This window comes from Pan paniscus, chromosome 12 (assembly GCF_029289425.2).
Source record: "Pan paniscus chromosome 12, NHGRI_mPanPan1-v2.0_pri, whole genome shotgun sequence".
NCBI classification, from domain to species: Eukaryota; Metazoa; Chordata; class Mammalia; order Primates; family Hominidae; genus Pan; species Pan paniscus.
In genome coordinates, this window is record NC_073261.2 from 79,332,960 (window position 1) to 79,350,019 (window position 17,060).

General features: G+C 53.3%; 1 protein-coding gene across 8 annotated transcripts in view; it reads right to left on the reverse strand.

The window, feature by feature from the left end:
* Nucleotides 1-17,060, reverse strand: part of TTC7A (tetratricopeptide repeat domain 7A) — a 158,717-nt gene that overhangs the window by 17,698 nt on the left and 123,959 nt on the right. For all 8 annotated transcript variants that reach the window (XM_055108008.1, XM_055108009.2, XM_034953071.3 and 5 more), the window contains 3 exons: nucleotides 11,380-11,496; nucleotides 7,765-7,862; nucleotides 5,932-6,066 (listed from right to left, as the gene is read on the reverse strand). In XM_055108008.1, the coding sequence (XP_054963983.1) occupies nucleotides 5,932-6,066; nucleotides 7,765-7,862; nucleotides 11,380-11,496 (350 nt within the window). The remainder of the gene's footprint in view (nucleotides 1-5,931; nucleotides 6,067-7,764; nucleotides 7,863-11,379; nucleotides 11,497-17,060) is intronic.

Genomic DNA, 17,060 nt, shown 5'->3' on the forward strand with positions numbered 1-17,060 from the left:
GGTCAGGGAAGTCTTCCTGAGGGAGGAGGCATTGGAGCTGGAGCCTGAAGGCTGCAGAGGCCTTTGGACTAAGAAGACAAGGAAGATGGGCTGGGCTCCACTGTGGCAGAATCCCCAGGGTCACGAGAGAGGAGAAGCAGAAGGAAGTGTGTGGGTGTGACTTTTGCAGGGTGGCTGCTTCCTCCATCGCCAGAAGCTCAGTTTAGCTGAGGGCCCAGGAGTCAAGCTCCCCACTCCCCTGGTCTACTTGGCCCTGGCACAGCTCATGAAGCTGTTTACAACTTGCTGCGCTGTCTCCAGAGGCTGCCCCTTGTTCCTCCCTTGGGGACCCCTCATAGTGTATTCACATCAACAGATTTTAATTAGAGGGTACCCCACCCAATCCCAATCCCTCTTGCCTCGGGGCCCTGGTTCTTCCAGAGGCCAGGGCCTTGCTGGGCTGGCCATACACCAGAGAGCACATCCTGAAGAACCGTTAGGGCTGCTCCACTGATGGGCTCCATTCCCAGTTAGACAGGAAACCAGAAGACACAGACCAGAGCCCGAGCAGGGAAGCCTCCTGAAGGCTTCTGGCAGCCTGGCAGACAGTGCCCAGCAGGGCCAGCCTCCAGGGTAGGCCTCTGACCTGCACACAGGCCCAAAGGTCTGGGGTGACAATGCACCGCCCCTTGCTAGTCTCAGTGTCCCTGAGCAGATGCCTTCGGCTCCTGCTGGACGCTTTGCTAGCCATGGTCAGATAGCTGCAGTAGCCCTGGGGCGCCGCATCCACCCACGGCCCTGATCCTTCCCAGCCTGGCCGTGGCTGCCAGGACCCAGTGGTGCCCACACCCATCCCAGCATCCCCTGGCCAGGGCACCACATTTTCCTTGAATTTTCATCGTCAAGGTCATCATCCAGCACACGGGGCTAGATGGGGGGAGGGGTCAGAGATTTGGGCACACGGTGCCCCTGCTGCACCCTCAGCGTCAAGGGGCCCCTCCATTCCTTCACGCTGTCTTCCCCTTTCTGATTTTCCCTCTGCTCTCATCATCCTCCTGCCTACCCCCTGACCTCTTCTCTTGCTTGTCTGTCTCCGGTTTTCCTCCTCTTCCCTCCATCTCTCTCCACCCCCTCTCCTCTGTGCTTTCTCTCCGCAGGCTACAAATGGAAAACATCTGTTCCCTGGAGCTTTGCAAGAGGCCCTTTTATTATTTTTTTGAGGCATCCTGGTCTAACCCTGCACCCAGAGCTGGTTCCAGTCTTCCTGCCAAAGCCGAGGCTCTCCCACCCCGGACAGGGGGATGGGCCCACTTTCCATGGGCTATTTCCACACCCCCTTTGCAGGGAGGGCCTTGCCCGAAGGCTGGCCCTGTGCTGATGAGCAGGGTACAGAGAGCCTGGGCCCACCCCCAAGGCCTCTTAGGGCTTCTCCAGGTGAGTGTGCTTCCTACAGAGACCCTCCCCCAGACTTCAGAGAGGTGAGCCACAGGGCAGGAGAGAAATAGGTTAGTCCCCCCAAAAGAATTCACCATGGCTAGCCTTGACCCTCAGTGGGGGCCATTTGGGTGACCCAAAGGAAATAAGCATCAGACACTCAGAGCATATGAATGCCCAGAAAAAGAAGGAAGGTGGGGAGAGGGCAAGGGAGGAAGGACAGTGAAGATCAAGGGGGCTAGAATGGAGAACGCCCAGGCCAACAAAGGGAATCCAAAGGTCTCCAGGGAGTTCTCAGGTTGGTCTGAGACCCTCCATCCCTGGGACCTAGAGGGCACAAGGCAGTCAGGGGCTGCATGGGCCTGTCCTGAGAGTGGCCTCGCTGCCTCGGGAAGCTGGGAGGAGGGAAGAAAAAGCTGGAGCCAGGGAAGAGGAGGACGTGGGAAGAAGGCACTGAATGAAGACAGGAGGGGGCAGGAAGGATGACAAAGAGTAGAGGAGCATGTAGGACCAAGGGTGAGCGCCAGCTTCTCCCTGGACTATGGCTTCATCATGAACACCCGCTTCAGCCACAGTGCTGGCCACCCCACCCCACCCCAGCCCCCCAAGTCTGCCCAGGAGACACCTGGGGTGGCCTCCAACTGCGGGCCAGGGCACCGGCACCAGACCACAGGAGTCTGGCATCGGGGAGATGAGACTCAGGCCAGCTTCCCCTAAACCTGGAGAAAGCTCAGAGCTGCCCATGAGCCCTTGGACCTCCAGGGCAGGGGCACTCTCCCTACATGCGTCTCCTGCTCTGGCCCACTGTCAGCTCCCAGAGCCGTGACCTGGGATCATGGGGGTCATGGGGGATGAAGGGGTAGTTCTTGCTTTTAGGGAAAGCACCTCTCTCAACACTCAGATCCTGGAGCATCTATGGGACTCTGTGCCTCTCCCACTCTCACACAGACCCGCTGCCCAAGAGGCAATGCCCTGCAGCCCGTCTCTCAAGTGGGTACCATTCATCAGCTTCTCGCACTGGACTGGAATTGGAAGGAGGCTTGAAGAAGGGAGGAGAGGAGGGCAAGAGTTGAGAGAGGAAGGCTACGACAGTCTCTTTGAATTCAACCAAAGAGTGAATTCACGATGGAACTTACTGCCATACAGATTGGGATGCAATTTATCTTGAACCAAACCAGGGGGATTAGCTCCTTCCAAAATGATCAAGGCATCTTTTTCCCTTCCTGCAAATTTGCTGCAGCTGGTGGAGTCATTAGGCAGGGTTTGGCGGGGGGATGCTGATTGTATTCTTAGCCTGGGTCAGGTGGGGGAGGCGGTTTAGGGAGATCATTGCCCTGGTGATCTGGTCCTGGCAGCCCTCCATTCAACAGGTGCTTGGTAGATGCTTGCTAGTGATGATGGCAGCTAGGGGAGGGGAGAGGGCTCAGGGGGTGCAAATTACCCTGGAATTCTCTCATGCTCAGAATGAAAGAACTAGGACACCTTCTCATGTTCCTTTCCTGGCCGTGGCGGTTGTGCACCAGTCACCAGTGTATTCTCCCCTTCTTCTAGCAGGATAGATCCCCTGACTTTTTTTTTTTTTTTTTTGAGACAGGGTCTCACTCCCATTGCCCAGGCTGGCATGCAGTGGCACAGTCTCAGTTCACTGCAGCCTCGACTTCCTAGGCTCAAGTGATCCTCCCACCTCAGCCTCCAGAGTAGCTGGGACTACAGGCATGCACCACCATGCCCAGATAATTTTTTTGTATTTTTAGTAGAGATGGGGTTTTACCATGTTGCCTGGGTTGGTCTTGAACTCCTGGGCTCAAGTCGTCTGCCTGCCTCGGCCTCCCAAAGTGCTCGGATTACGGGCATGAGCCACCGCACCCGGCCTGATCCCCTGACTTTTAATGGGACACCCAGAATAATGACATCTGCCAGAGCCCTCTGCAATTAGGGGCAGTCAAATAACTAAGTTCTGGCCAATGGATCATGAGGGGAGGTGATGTGTGCCAATTCCAGGACATGTCCTTATAGGGAAGGGGGTGCCTTTCTTCCTTGTAAATCGTTTGCCTTGGAATGTGAATGTGGCAGAGAGCCACCCTGGACCACATGGACGACAGTGATACCCTAGGGACAGAAGAGTCGCTGTCCCAGTCAAGGCTGTCATCTGTAAACTGTTACATGAGAAAGAAATAAGCACCCACCTTGTGCAAGACACTGCTATTTTGGATCTGCTACATGCACCCAAACTGGTCTCCTAATACTACACTGCCTGACCCTGATGCAGCGCCACATTCAAAGCATTCAGATGCTGTTCTCGGAGTTCTCTTCTGTGGAGTGAATATCTAAGACAATGACCAAAGAAGAAAGGCTCATGTGCAAATGACTGAAAGGCATGTGTTTCTCTTGACATTCCCATGTCTAATTACTGGCTTCAGGAGGGCCTTTAACCTTACTTGGAGTTATCAGCACATGCTAACATCCCTAGTATAAAGCAATATACAACCTGAGAACTGCAAGCAAGCTTGTGATGATGGTAGTAAACAAACAAGACAAATCAGGCCGGGCGCAGTGGCTCACGCCTGTAATCCCAGCACTTTGGTGGGCCACGGCGGGCAGATCACTGAGGTGAGGAGCTCGAAACCAGTGTGGCCAACTTGGTGAAACCCTGTCTGTACTAAAAATACAAAAAAAATTAGCCGGGCATGGTGGCACACACCTGTAGTCCCAGCTACTCAGGAGGCTGAGGTGGGAGAATCACTTGAACCTGGGAGGTGGAGGTTGCAGTGAGCTGAGATTGCACCACTGCACTCCAGCCTGGGCCACAGAGTGAGACTCTGCCTCAAAAAACCAACCAACCAACCAACCAAACAAACAAACAAAAAACCCCACCAAAAACCGGCCCACCAAAAACCAAGGCAAATCATTCAAACAAAGGCCTGGGAGCTCTGGTACAGGCAACCCACAACTGCAGAATCTGATCACTGTGTTACGCTGCATTCCTTAAAGCTGGTGAAGATTCGCATCATGGGTGCGAATCTGTGGGGGCTGGGGCTCCATGCGGCCCCTTGGAAGTTGGAAGTCATTATTTTAGTCTTAGAAGTCATTAGAATCTTAGAAGACGACGGGAACCTTTGCCTAAGGCAAGGCCTTGTTTATTATTCCTCTGGATTTTTCAACATCCCTCTTCCTACTTAAGACCCAACAAGCTGACTGTGGAGCAAGTGCAGCCTCCGCCCACCCCCAGCATCCGAAGGGACCCTGAGATGCTAACTGGGACAGTTTCTGCATTGTTAAAGTGCTCCCATGTCTAGCCTTCCTGTGAATCCTATCCAATGTTTTTTGCAGATTCAGAACCTACAGTGGGGAGAGTGGGGGCGTACTGCATACTAATGTGTCCGTATGTGAGGAACATGCAGTGGGAAACCTTAGATTCTCAGCTAACAAGCATATTCGGACTCTGACTTACCAAATCCCCATGTCCCAGTAACAGATCATCAACTTTCGGTTTCTTCTCCAACTCCCCCCCTGGGGACAACAGCACACCCCCATGATGGAGAAGGAGCAGAGAGGAGGGTAATCAGAGAAAATGCAAGAGGTACTCCTGGGCCCAGAACTTCACGTGGGCAGCTCTAGGCCAAGGGGGTGTGTTGGCCTGGGGTACTTTAGGGGTTCATTTAGCCTACCCTCCTCCTCTGTCTTCTGCTGCCATTTTATTTCATTCAGGCACTTGTCATCTTTGGCTTTGGCTCTCTCTCTTTCCACTCTGATCTACCTCTCACACTACTGTCAGGGTAAATTTTCAAAACTCTTGGCAGCGAGTCCCTCCCGGGCATTCATAAGCCGGTGTTAGGACACTCGCTGTCCATGCGGCCATGCTGCCTCTTCCTCCACCATGACTGCCATGGACGAGACGGAAGCCAAACACCTTTTGCTGAGCACTTGTAATGGCCACCCTGACTGTGTCACACATTGGCTCGTTTCAGATCAGGGCTAGCCAGCTGTGGGCTGCTTTCAGAACCCAGGTCTGTGGAACTCTGGAGCCAGGCTTCCTACAGCCTGCCTCCCCAACACTGGCTGGCCTTCAGATGCCTGGTGGCAATGGTATCACTTAGTTACCAAGAGGGACTGTCACCTGAATGGCAACCTCAAAGTTACCAGTCTTTCCTCCATCTTCAATGAATTCTACCCCCAGCCCTCTCTTTCTTGGGGCCTCCACACCTCCCCTCTCTGAGCTCTCCAGGGTTTGAAGCCTGTTTTTGAGACTGAGACAACTGTCCATCTGTGTGGCCTCTCAGGACCTCCAATCCTCTCACGTTTGGGCTTGCTGCCAGAGAAGCTCTCCCAGGCAGGAAGGCAGACACCATCTCCACTGGGCAGAGAAGGATACCCACAGCCAGAGGCGAGGACTCTGTAACCCGCGTGGGCCTAGCAAGGTGTCCCCACCTCCCCACACTCCCTTCTCCAGGACAGGGCTCTGAGAGCATGGGTGGCCTGCAGACAGGCTGTGTGTGTCACTGGGACCAGGGCACTCACCAGCCTGCAGCCAGATCTGTTCCAGCGTGGTCCACAGCTGCATGGGGCCCTGCTTCAGGACCGAAGAGGGCATAGTCAGCTCTGACATGGCCTCCTCCAGCCGGGAGGCGGCGATGGACGAAGCCCGCCGGGATCCTGCAGAGCAAGAGGGCACGAGCCGAGCAGTGGTCAGAGGTCCACACGTTGCAGGCCCCACGAGCAGTCATTGCCCAGCACCATGGGGAGACAGGGCACCCTGAATCAGGGTAGGGTGGTGCGGCTGGGCAGCCAGAAAGCAGCTCACAGACCCACTACGGAGGGCCCACTATGTCCTCTCACCCACAGCTGGGGAGGGGAGCTCTTTGGAGGAAAATCAGGCAGAGATCCCACTAGGATCTATTCCTAGGAAAACAATAATGTCAGCAAAGATGCTCTTTACGTGAACACAACAGAAATAACCTCAGTGTCCAACAATAGGGATTGATTAAAAATAAGTGGGGGTATAATCATCCCAGACTCTGCGGTCATTAAAATAACAAAATACAAATACAGATATCAATGTAGAAAGATGTTCGCACTATATAGTTAGGTGAAAACAAGCAAGTTACAAAAGAATAGGACCACATTTTTATAAAAAAGAAATATGGGCATGGAAAAAAGTCTGAAAGGCCATTTATTAAGGTCTAAGTGGTGAAATTAGGAATGATTTTTCTTTTCTTCCCTTGGCTATTTTCACTTTCTGTTTTCACAAGTGCATATTCTCATTTGTTTGTAGAAAGGTACCCATTCAAGGCTGTGCTGTGAAGGACTGGATAGCAGCTCAAGTCAGAACACTGCCCTCTGGAAAACCTCTCTCAGTGGCAGTTCTGGGTGACATGGGCTCCGGTTCAGGATATATAAGCTGTTGACATTTATAATTCCCATGCAGGTGAAATGTGAGCACTTTCTCTCTCTCTGTCACAGACGCAATAAAGGCTCCAATAAACTCAGGAGACCTCAGGGCAAACCACGGATGACTTCAGTTTATGAGACAAGTGTACCTGGAGTCCTAATAACTTTGTTCATGATTCTTCCTTCTTTAATTGCAAGGGAGCTAACATTCTCCCCTCCCTTAACCATTCCCTCCTGGGAGACAGAAGCTCTGCATACAGCCATACACCCCTGAGATGTGCCTCTAAAGTTGGGTGCTAGGTTTGGCTTCTGAAATCAACTCTGTCACTTGACAACAAAGGTGCAAGGCTTTGTCCACAGAAAGGCTCATGTCTACAGAAGTGAAAAAACTGAGCAATTCCACTAAATACAACTCCACTCACACTTTCTTTCCCATGACTAATTCTTGTGTTTTTGATGAAGGTGTTCTGCTTTAAGCAGGTCCTCAGTTAAAAAATGTAAGTCTGCAGTTCCTGAACTCATTTGAATTTCACAAGCCATGGGTTTCAGGATGAGTTTTTCCAGAAAAGAGTCTGCTTTCAGCTTAGAATTGTAAAGAGCTCAGTCCATTCCTTTCTATTTGACTTGATCTGCCAAGGACATTACGTGGACTGTGGCCTCTGGCTTGAGCCTAAGGGGAAACGGTTTCTGTGCTCTACAGCCACCTTTTCAGCCAGGCTCCTCTTTCTTCACCCCCATGCAGGAGGCAGGGTTCCTCCCCTGCCCACTGCCCACTGTGGGACCAGCAGCCAGCCCCTACCCAGAGCCAAGATCAGCCCTAGAAGTTGCCCGAGCTGGCAAGGAGCCAGTGGTGGGCTTGGCCCGGCTGGGAGAGGGCCCGGCCCCTCCCCGTGTTGGTGCTCTCAAGCTGGGAGTGTGAGCTGTGGGTCCATGCACACAGCTGCCCAAGGAGCTCGTTCTTACCAGAGTCTGCATCATGGGCATCAGGCAAAGTCAGGTGCATGCCACTCTGCTTCTTCATGGTGAGGCCCTCACCGAAGCTGCCATCCTTTTCTAGGCCTCTGGAAGGCAAAAGAGGGCCAGGGTCCGGTAAGGTAGAGGGCTAGCATCACAGGGCCCAGTGAGGTAGAGGGCCAGCATCACAAGGACTGGCAGGGAGAATGGGACAGCCTCACTCCAGGCAGGCTCTGGGGCTGTGGGTTCAGGCCCAAAGACAGAGCTGAAGTCACCAACATCACTAGAGAGGCAGGAGGGATCAACGTGGGTCGCATACCACACAGGCTGAGACCTGGAAACTCTCCCACACTCCCTACTATCTTCTCTGAAGTGGGTAAGGCCAGAAGCTCCCCAGGCCAGGGGGAGCAACATCCAGCAGAGTGCCAGGCAGAGAGTGGGGACTGTGGACTGACTGCCAAGGAAAGCCTGGTCTTCATAGGGCACTAGAAGTGCTGCAACCCCCAAACCCCTATGGAAAAAGGGCCCGGATATCACCCCCTGCCTCAGGCTTCCATTCCTTGGGCTGCCAGGGGGTCCCCAGAAGAGCCAGCGGAGGCCCCTGGGGTGGCAGATCTCCAGGGGTAGCCCCTGGAGATCCCATCTTGTCCCCCAACCCTTGTCCCCAATTTCCCAGATCCCTGCTGCTATACTGCTGGTGGGGGGAGGGGTTCCTCTTTTCACAGAGTGGGGGCAGCGGGGAGCCAGGAAATAGCCTCCAGCTTAAGCCCGCCGTGGCCATCCTGGGGCACAAGCAGCCCCAGCCAGCACATTCCCACTGCCGAGGAAGCCCACAACCTTTGACCCTGTTGACTGGGGAAACTTAGAGAATAGAAGCAGAAGGCACAGGAGAGGAGGAGGCAGGCCAAGCCTGGGCAAGAAGGTTTCTTTCCTTCAGAGAAGCACCAAGATGATGATCCCACAATGAATACCAGGGGTGTCCTTGCCATCGTAACTCAGGCTCACCCTGGCTTCAACTCGGGCCTGGGAATTTTAGTGGGCATCAGAGGAAACCATCTATAAAACCACAATGGCTCAGGGCTGGCTCCCTTCCTCTCCCACCCCTTCCCATTCCCAGGAGGCACAAAGTGTGGTGCAAAAAAGCCAGAGACAGGCCAGGCATGGAGGCTCATGCCCATAATCCCAGCACTTTGGGAGGCTGAGGCAGGAGGATCACCTGAGGGCAAGAGTTCAACAACAGCTTGGATAACAGAGTATGACCACATCTCTACAAAAAATGTTTAAATTAACCAGACATGGTGGTGGGTGCCTGCAGTCCCAGCTATTTGGGAGGCTGAGGCAGGAGGATTGCTTAAGCCCAGGGGATAGAGGCTGCAGTGAGCTGTGATCCTGCCACTGAACTCCAGCCTGGGCAACAGGGCAAGACCCTGTCTCAAAAAAACAAAAACAATACAAAACAAAAAAGCCAGAAACACTAGGCTGGAATCATGGGCCACCTTTCTCAGCTTTGTGACCCTTGGCAATGCTACTTGACCTTTCTAAGTCTTAGGTTTCTCATCTTGAAAATGGTCATGAGAATGTCCATCACACAAGGTGGTCGTGGGGAGTAAAAGAGACAACATGGGCAGATCCTGGTGCAGGGCTGGCATGGAGCAGGGCTGGGTGCAGCTTCCCATCCTACTCTTTCTCCCATCCCGTGAAGGGGCCTTTCCTAGGGCTCCACAAAGAGTCCATCTCCAGGACTACACTTGGTTCTAGGCCAATGTACAGCATGGTCCCTACCTTGAAGAACCTTACAGCCCAGATGGGGAGAAGGGACCGTTCAAGTTGAGCAGTTAGCAAAAACCCACATGAGAGGGTTGAATGAAGCATTTTAGAGGCTGGGTGGTTGGTGGCTCCATGAAGGAGGGGCATCTGGACAGGGCCTGAGGGGCAATTAGAACATGAGACCAGCAGTGTGGGGCTGGCCCAGGCAGAGCAGAGGAAGGGGGTCAGGGAGTTCAGTGGAAGGTGCGGCTGATAGTGAAGGTCTGCTAGGCCAGACCTGCAGGCTGTGGTCTTAATCCTTGGCTACCCCAAACTAGATTCTACCCTCAGTGTAGGGCAGGGCTATCTGGACCAGGAGCCTGGATCCAATATCCTCCTGGCTTTCCCAGGAGACAGGGAGGATTCTTTTCTAAACTTGGGGCCACAGATCAGAAACCAGGGCTTATAAAATCTAGTTTGGGGCAGCCAAGGAGAGGTGCTTAGGGGCTTCCCGTTGTGACAAGCCCCAGCCCTGTAGTTCTGCTGCTCCAAGGGAGGCATAGGCCAGGTCTTCAATGCTGGGAGACAAGGCTGCAGCTCAGAGGGATCCCACCACGACTGACCACTTGGAGGAAGAGACAAGCAGCCATCCAGATAAGGATGCAGGAACAGAGCGGCCAGCTCTGGGGCAACCCCCTTGCAGGAGGGGAGCCGGGTTGTGCACCTGCTTGTGCGGCCACAGCCAGTGAGCAGGAAAACAAGGCCATCGGAATGCAGGTCCCTTCACCCAGAGTGTGGCCCTTGGCTTCATGCATCCAGCTGCCAGGTGGCTTCAAATTCTCATTCTGAAAAGTCCCTCAACCCCAGAGCCTCCTTCCGGCAGCTTCCACCCACTGGTCCTCCTCTGCCCTGGTCTCCCAGGCCTGAAAAGTGAGGGCTGACTTTGCCCAAGGTGTTTTACTCTGTCTGATTACCCTCCTCTGTAAATTTCACTGTTACAGATGTTCCTCTGGGGAGTCTGGAAGCCTTCTGGGCTCCTAAAGTCTCTGTGAAAACACAAATATACACCAGACTGGGGTCCCCTGAGGCCTCAGGGAGATGACACAGCCAGCTATCCCAAAGAAGGACAAGAGGATCAGGAAGAGGCAGGGCTCCTGACCTGAAGGAGGCCCACTTTCCCTTTGGGCCACATAGGCTAAGCCTAGGCATCCCATTGGGTTTGAGCAAAGACTTCCTGCAGATTCAGCCTGGACAAGAGTGCCCTGCTCTGGCCCATGAAAGACCCAGGTCCCAGGCCAGGGTCTCCAGCAGGAGACAGGAGGCATGAAGACTGTGGGTGACTAGGGAAGAAGGGGTGGCCCTTCAGGAGTCCACCTCCTCCTCCTCTTCTAGCCTCCAAATGGAATGAGGAAAGAAGTGACAGGCTCCATGCGCTGGAACTCAGGAGACCCAAGTTCAAGTCCCAGCACTACCACTTACCAGGCGAGTGATTCTGGTAAGCTATACATAAAGTCTCTGTGTCTGAGTTTCCTCACTGGGCTGGGAATAAAATCTGATAATGCATAAGCTATAAGCAGCTGAGGTGTAAGATAAAGGAACAAGCCCAGCACCCAGCTCCAGTGCTCAAGAATGATTTCTCTTCCTTCTTACCACTCTGAACCTCAATGTCCTACGTAGGGTCTCTATGTACTTCATAGAGGACTGTCAGGAGGTTCAAATTGGACTATGGATGTGAAAGCTCTGTGGGCAGGAAGTTCCACGCTCATTCAAAAGCCTCACTCTCCTCCCCATCTTGGCAGGCATGGTGGCCACCCAGCTGTGGATTGTTGCCCTGGCAACCACCCTCTGGCAACCCAAGAGACAATGACGGCCACTCACCCCAGCTGGGAGAAGCTGTACAGGGTCTGCCACAGCCTCAGCATTTGTCTGCAGGTCACGAGGGCTTCCTCTGGGCCTTTCAGCACCTGCTCCAGCTTCACCTTGGTGAACATCAGGCTGTGGGGAGGGAGAGTGGCCATCAGCACACCCCAGCGAGGGTCCACTTTCACCTGGGGATCCTGCCCCACCAGGGCGGCCCCACATGCTCACCTCCCTAACTCGCAGAAAGCAGAGTCATGAGGGCAGCAGCCTCTGCCATGCCCCTGGACCGCTTGCTTTCTCTGTGTGCCTCAGTTTCTCCCCATCTTTGCTGCCAAAGCATGAAGCACTCCATGAAGCATTGTCAGTGCCCACACTGCTGATGCCCCGTGTCCCCTGACCATGTGCCATCCTGCCCATCTCTGAAGCACTGTTCTGTGAGTCCCGGTCTTGCTCGGTTTGCTCTTCCTACTCACATCCTCCACTAAGCAACGCCCTGTGCCTACTGATCGTGGGACCAGGCTTACACTCACCTTCCCCACAGGGCCCAGCACGGGATCTTGGATAAGAGACCCATCCAGACAGTGACTTAGAATCTGTGAGTGAAGGTAGAGCAAGGAACTGGCAAGGAGGTCCCCTAAGGACAGAGCTCCACTTCCCACCTTGCCAGCCACAACAGTATAGGTGCCCAAGCAACACCTCCTAAGTGGAACTGCAAAGTTTGCTTCCTGACCCTGGAGATACACAAAGAAGGCGGTGTTATGCTTTATCAAAGGATTCTTCCTTGGATTTCCCAAAATAGCCAGCTCCCCTTATATAATCCATAGGATTAAAGTGACGTGAAATCCTTTTCAATCACCATTTAGGGACAGTTACTGTGCAATGAGAGCAAGCAACTTCAGAATTTCTTTCGACCTGAAAACCTAAAGTCCTCTGAGGTAAGACCAGTGTGGGGAGTGGCCCTTAGAGTGGTTGAGAAGAAGAGCTGGTTCCACCTGGAGGCAGGACCTCAGCGGGGATGGCTGGCTCCCTCCCTCTACCCTGGACACAGCAGGCACAGCCAGAATGCTTCTCACAGGCCAGTCATGACACTTGCTCATCAAGAGCTGGGGTGGAGCCCTGGAGGCCCTGCTGTGACTGGTGTTGGCCCTTCAGATGCTGGGGAGGTCTGGGGGTTCTGGAGGGGTCCAGGCAGTGGCTATACAGCAACCAGTATGGAAGTCCAGTCATATTTTCACCCTGGTACTGCCAGCAGTACCAACACACACCAGCTGCCTGGGCAGCCTGTGAAGAGTTTGAACCACCGAGGGCCAGACGGCAGCACCTCCCGGTTCTCACCAGTGGTGAGTAGTGAGGCCCCTTCTTCTCAATATCACTGATGAGCAAGACCACGGTACTGTCAGGGCCTGCACTTGATCACTGCCCGGAGGTTCTACCAGCCCACCTGAGGGCAGCACACAGGCCTGCTCCATCGGAGGGTCCCCACCCAGACTGCGAAGGCTGCCACCCGGTGAGGCCAGGCCTGCCCCTGGCAGTTGCCCCTCTGATCTTCTCTCTCAGCTGGGCCTCTGCCCTAAGACCTGGGTTCCCAGCTTCATGAAGCCCTCTGATGTCCTTACTCTCTGCCCATCTTTCCATACTTTGTCTCTTAGATTGCAACTTGGTAGAGAATGAAGAGGGTGGAATTTGCCCCAGGATTTTCAGAAGAGGGGATTTCTGGACAAGTATTTTTCTTCCTCACTGCATCCCCAAAATGCCTTTCCTGACCCTGCACACGGTTTGCCCCCCAGATACCACCTCTCCTCTTCATTTTCATCCATCCCAAGCCTGGCTTTAAATCCCACCTCTCCCAATTCTTAGGATGCCCTGCACCCATCTTGGAACATAACTAACGACCACCTGGCTTGCCTATCAGGTCCCAAGGGCAGAAACCGGGATCCCCCTAGCATGGACTGCACGGACCTGAGTGCACAGCTGGCAGGACACAGCCCTGAGTAGGAATGACCCCAGTGGGCAACTGCTGGGGACAACTGGTCTTGCCACTGTACTCTCCTTCCGCAGGTTTGCAAAGGATCCAACACTCCCTAAGTATCAGGGGCCTGTGCTTTCAGAATATGAAGAAGAAAACACAATGGCTGCCTTCGAGACAACAATTAGAGCGCTATAAATGACACATTGCCCAGAGAATCAAGGGCTGAAGTTTTGGATCAGACTCAGTACAGGGGAAGAAACAGGAAAGGGGTCTTGCTGGAGCTGGTGTTTGGTGAAAAGCAGGGTGGAGTGGGACTTGGCTGGGAGTCAGGGAGAGAGAAGAGGCTCCGGTGTGGAGGGTGGGGCAGCTGGTTGAAGCAGCAGGTGTCAGTGAGGTGGGAAAGCCCCTCCCTCAGTCAGCCAAGTCCCCTGGGCTGGGCTGGTTCCTGGGGACAGCTCCCTGGGCAGGCCAGCCCTGCTGCATTCCCCGGGCCCTCTGCAGGCATCACACTTCTCTCTGCCAGAGCCCCCTTCTCATTTTCTTCATCTTTGAGGGCCGGAATGGGTCTAGGGCAGACCCAACCACACCATGTGCCTGGCAAAGAAGTGGATGAAAACTGAGCTGGCATCACAGTAAGTTCTACCAAAGGCAGGCTGTACCTTTGCAGCTGCTGACATTCCATTAGCATGAGTGGCCCAGAGCGGATTTTCTCAACCCGACCACATCCTTTCTGGGCTGGGGCAAGTGCTCCACCAGTCACTCTGGTCTGATCTTTCACTCCAGGATCCTGGGAGGATCCAGATTTGCTCCTGAGATTTCCTTGGGCTGGCAGGTGAGCGCTGCCAGAGGGATTTTCTTCCACAAAGAACCCTGACCTGTGGTCCTCACCTTCTGTGCCTCTGTATGGCCTTCACAGCCTTCCCACTCTGGCTCTACCCTCCCTTCCTGCCATCCTCCCCATGACCTTGGGCGCTGGTACACTGATCACATGGGTATTAGCAGCTCCCTGAGCCTCGGAACAGGCTCCCGGACTCATCCGTGCTGTGCTTCTGCTGTAGCCTCTGCTGAGATCACCCTTTCCCCTCTGACATTCAGCCAGCAACTAACCAGATGTCGCCCTCTGGCTTTCTGTATCCCCATGGGGGCTGTGCACAACCCCCTCTAAGACAGCCTTCCTGATGTCAGGATGTGGTTATCTGTGCCTCTGCTGGCTTGCCTCTAGTTCACTGCAGAACTTTCTCCCACTTCCAACAGGGATCAGCAAACAACTCCACTCCCTCAGAAGGAGCAACTCAGCTGCTCTTCTGACTAAGGAGCACAGGCCCCCTCTCCATCCTGTCCACTGCAACGGGTAGCTGCTTCTCCTCACCCACCTATCAATGCTTAGCCCATTTCTTCAGGAAGCCTGGCGGAGCCCTGGCATGCCATCAGGACTGGTGGGTGACATTCTGGGGCCCTCAGAGCCAGGGGGAATCGAAGCTGTGGCCACAGCCTCACCAGAACGCTGTGACTCCTGGGGGAAGCTGGGGGGAGGCTGCTGGCAGTCGGGGCTGGGGATAGAGTAGGCAAGCCTAGGCTCCCCTTCCCCTTGCTTACCTGTCTTATAAACCAACTGAGCCTAAAACACCACTTGAATAAAGGATTCTGAGACTAAAAAAACTATTTCAATCCCACGGCTCCAGCCCTCCTCCAAGATGTCCCTATGTTACCACGCTGTCCTTCTCTCAATGTCTGGCACTGTGTTCCATTAGCACTTAATTACTTTATATATATATATATATATATATACACACACACACACACACACACACACATACACACACACACACACACACTTGGGGCTCAGGACACACCACCCTAAAATATGACTGTTTGAGACCAGAATATGCCACCCCAAAATATACTTTGGCATATTTTATATTTTGAGTTGGTTATTCCGAGAAACTGCAGACACAGAGTAGCTCTGAAAAGCTGCCCTTTTATAAAAGAAATTTCCCTTTTTTTTAAAGAGACAAGGTCTGGCTCTGCTGCCCAGGCAGAGTGCAGTGACATGATCATAGCTCATTGCAGCCTCGATCTCCTGGGCTCAAGCAATCTTCCTGCCTCAGCCTCCTGAGTAGTTAGGACTAACAGGCATGGGCCACCACACCCAGCTAATTTTTTAATTTTTTGTTAGACGGGGTCTCACTATGTTGCCTAGGCTGGTCTCAAACTCCTGGGCTCAAATGATCCTCCTGCCTCAACCTCCCAAAGCATTGGGATTACAGGCATGAGCCACACTGCCTGGCCTAGAAACTTCCACCTCTCAGGGAAATCTACATTAGTAAAAGTATCTATAAAGAAGAGGGCTGTTCCTGACAACTTCTATCACCCGAGAGATTTTTATCTGCATAACAAGAGGACCTTTATTCATCATCTCCTCTCTGTCACCCTCCTATAACTTGTCTCTACCACCCGCAGGAACCCCAATCCCCTTTTCCTTTCTGTAGCTCCAGATGCTATTAAGCTTCAATCATCCCGTCTTTCTTCGAATCTCATACTTGGTGGGATTTCTGTGCATACGTATATAATTAAATACGTTTTTTTTCCCGTTAATCTGTCATTTCAATTTAATTTGTAGCCCAGTCAAAGCCCTCCTCCCTAGAAGGGTGGAGGGAAGCCATTTTCCCTTCCCCTACTATGTATATAATCTTTTTTTGCCACCTAGGCTTAAGAGTTTAATAGTAAACTCATAATAAGCTTTTTTTTTTTTTTGAGACGGAGTTTTGCTCTTGTTGCCTAGGCTGGAGTGGAATGGCGCAATCTTGGCTCACTGCAACCTCTGCCTCCTGGGTTCAAGCAATTCTCCTGCCTCAGCCTCCTGAGCAGCTGAGATTACAGGCATACGCCACCAGGCCCGGCTAATTTTTTGTATTTTAGTAGAGATGGAGTTTCTGCATGTTGGTCAGGCTGTTCTTGAACTTCTGACCTCAGGTGATCCACCCACCTTGGCCTCCCAAAGTGCTGGGATTACAGGCTTGAGCCACCGCGACTGGCGTATCAAGCATTTTTAATGTCAGACATTATAGAATCAGTGTGCAGCCAGCCCGGCCTATAGATGGTGAAACCACCGTTTATCTTGTCCTGTGCCTCATCGTGCGTCCCCACCTGGTCTGCAAGTGCCTGCAGGAAGGGCCCCGCTGCCCTCCCCAAGCGTCTGGCACAGTGCTGAGCACACAGTATCTGCCTAGTCCTGGAGCCTGTTACTTGATTCCCCATAGCTGCAGTGTGGGCTGGACTCCCACAGCTGACAAGCAGACCGCTGGCCAATTCCATTCCAAACTGTCCAGAAGCAAAGGCTTCCTCCCTGTGAAAGCAGGACCTGGGGAGGAACAGTGGGCTCCAGATGTGGAATCTTCTGGCTCCTCCTGACTGGGGTGGGGGTGGAGGGCCTCCATCCCAGGGGACAGTCACTGGGCAAGGCCAAAAAGTATCACTGAGGAGAGTCTCTGTGATCGAAACGCCTGAATACCGAAATCCAGCAGCTTTCAACATTTATGCCCTCCGACAAGAGCCATTCCAGAAGAGCAATGGTCACAGTACTGTCCTCGAGCCTCACACTGTGTCGTTACTCAAAGTGAATACACACTGGCCCAGGAATTAGAAACCCAAGCCAAAGTCCAAGCTCTGTGGTCACCCAGCTGGGCATGTCACAGGTCCCACACCTGTACAACAGGAGTAAAGTCACCTG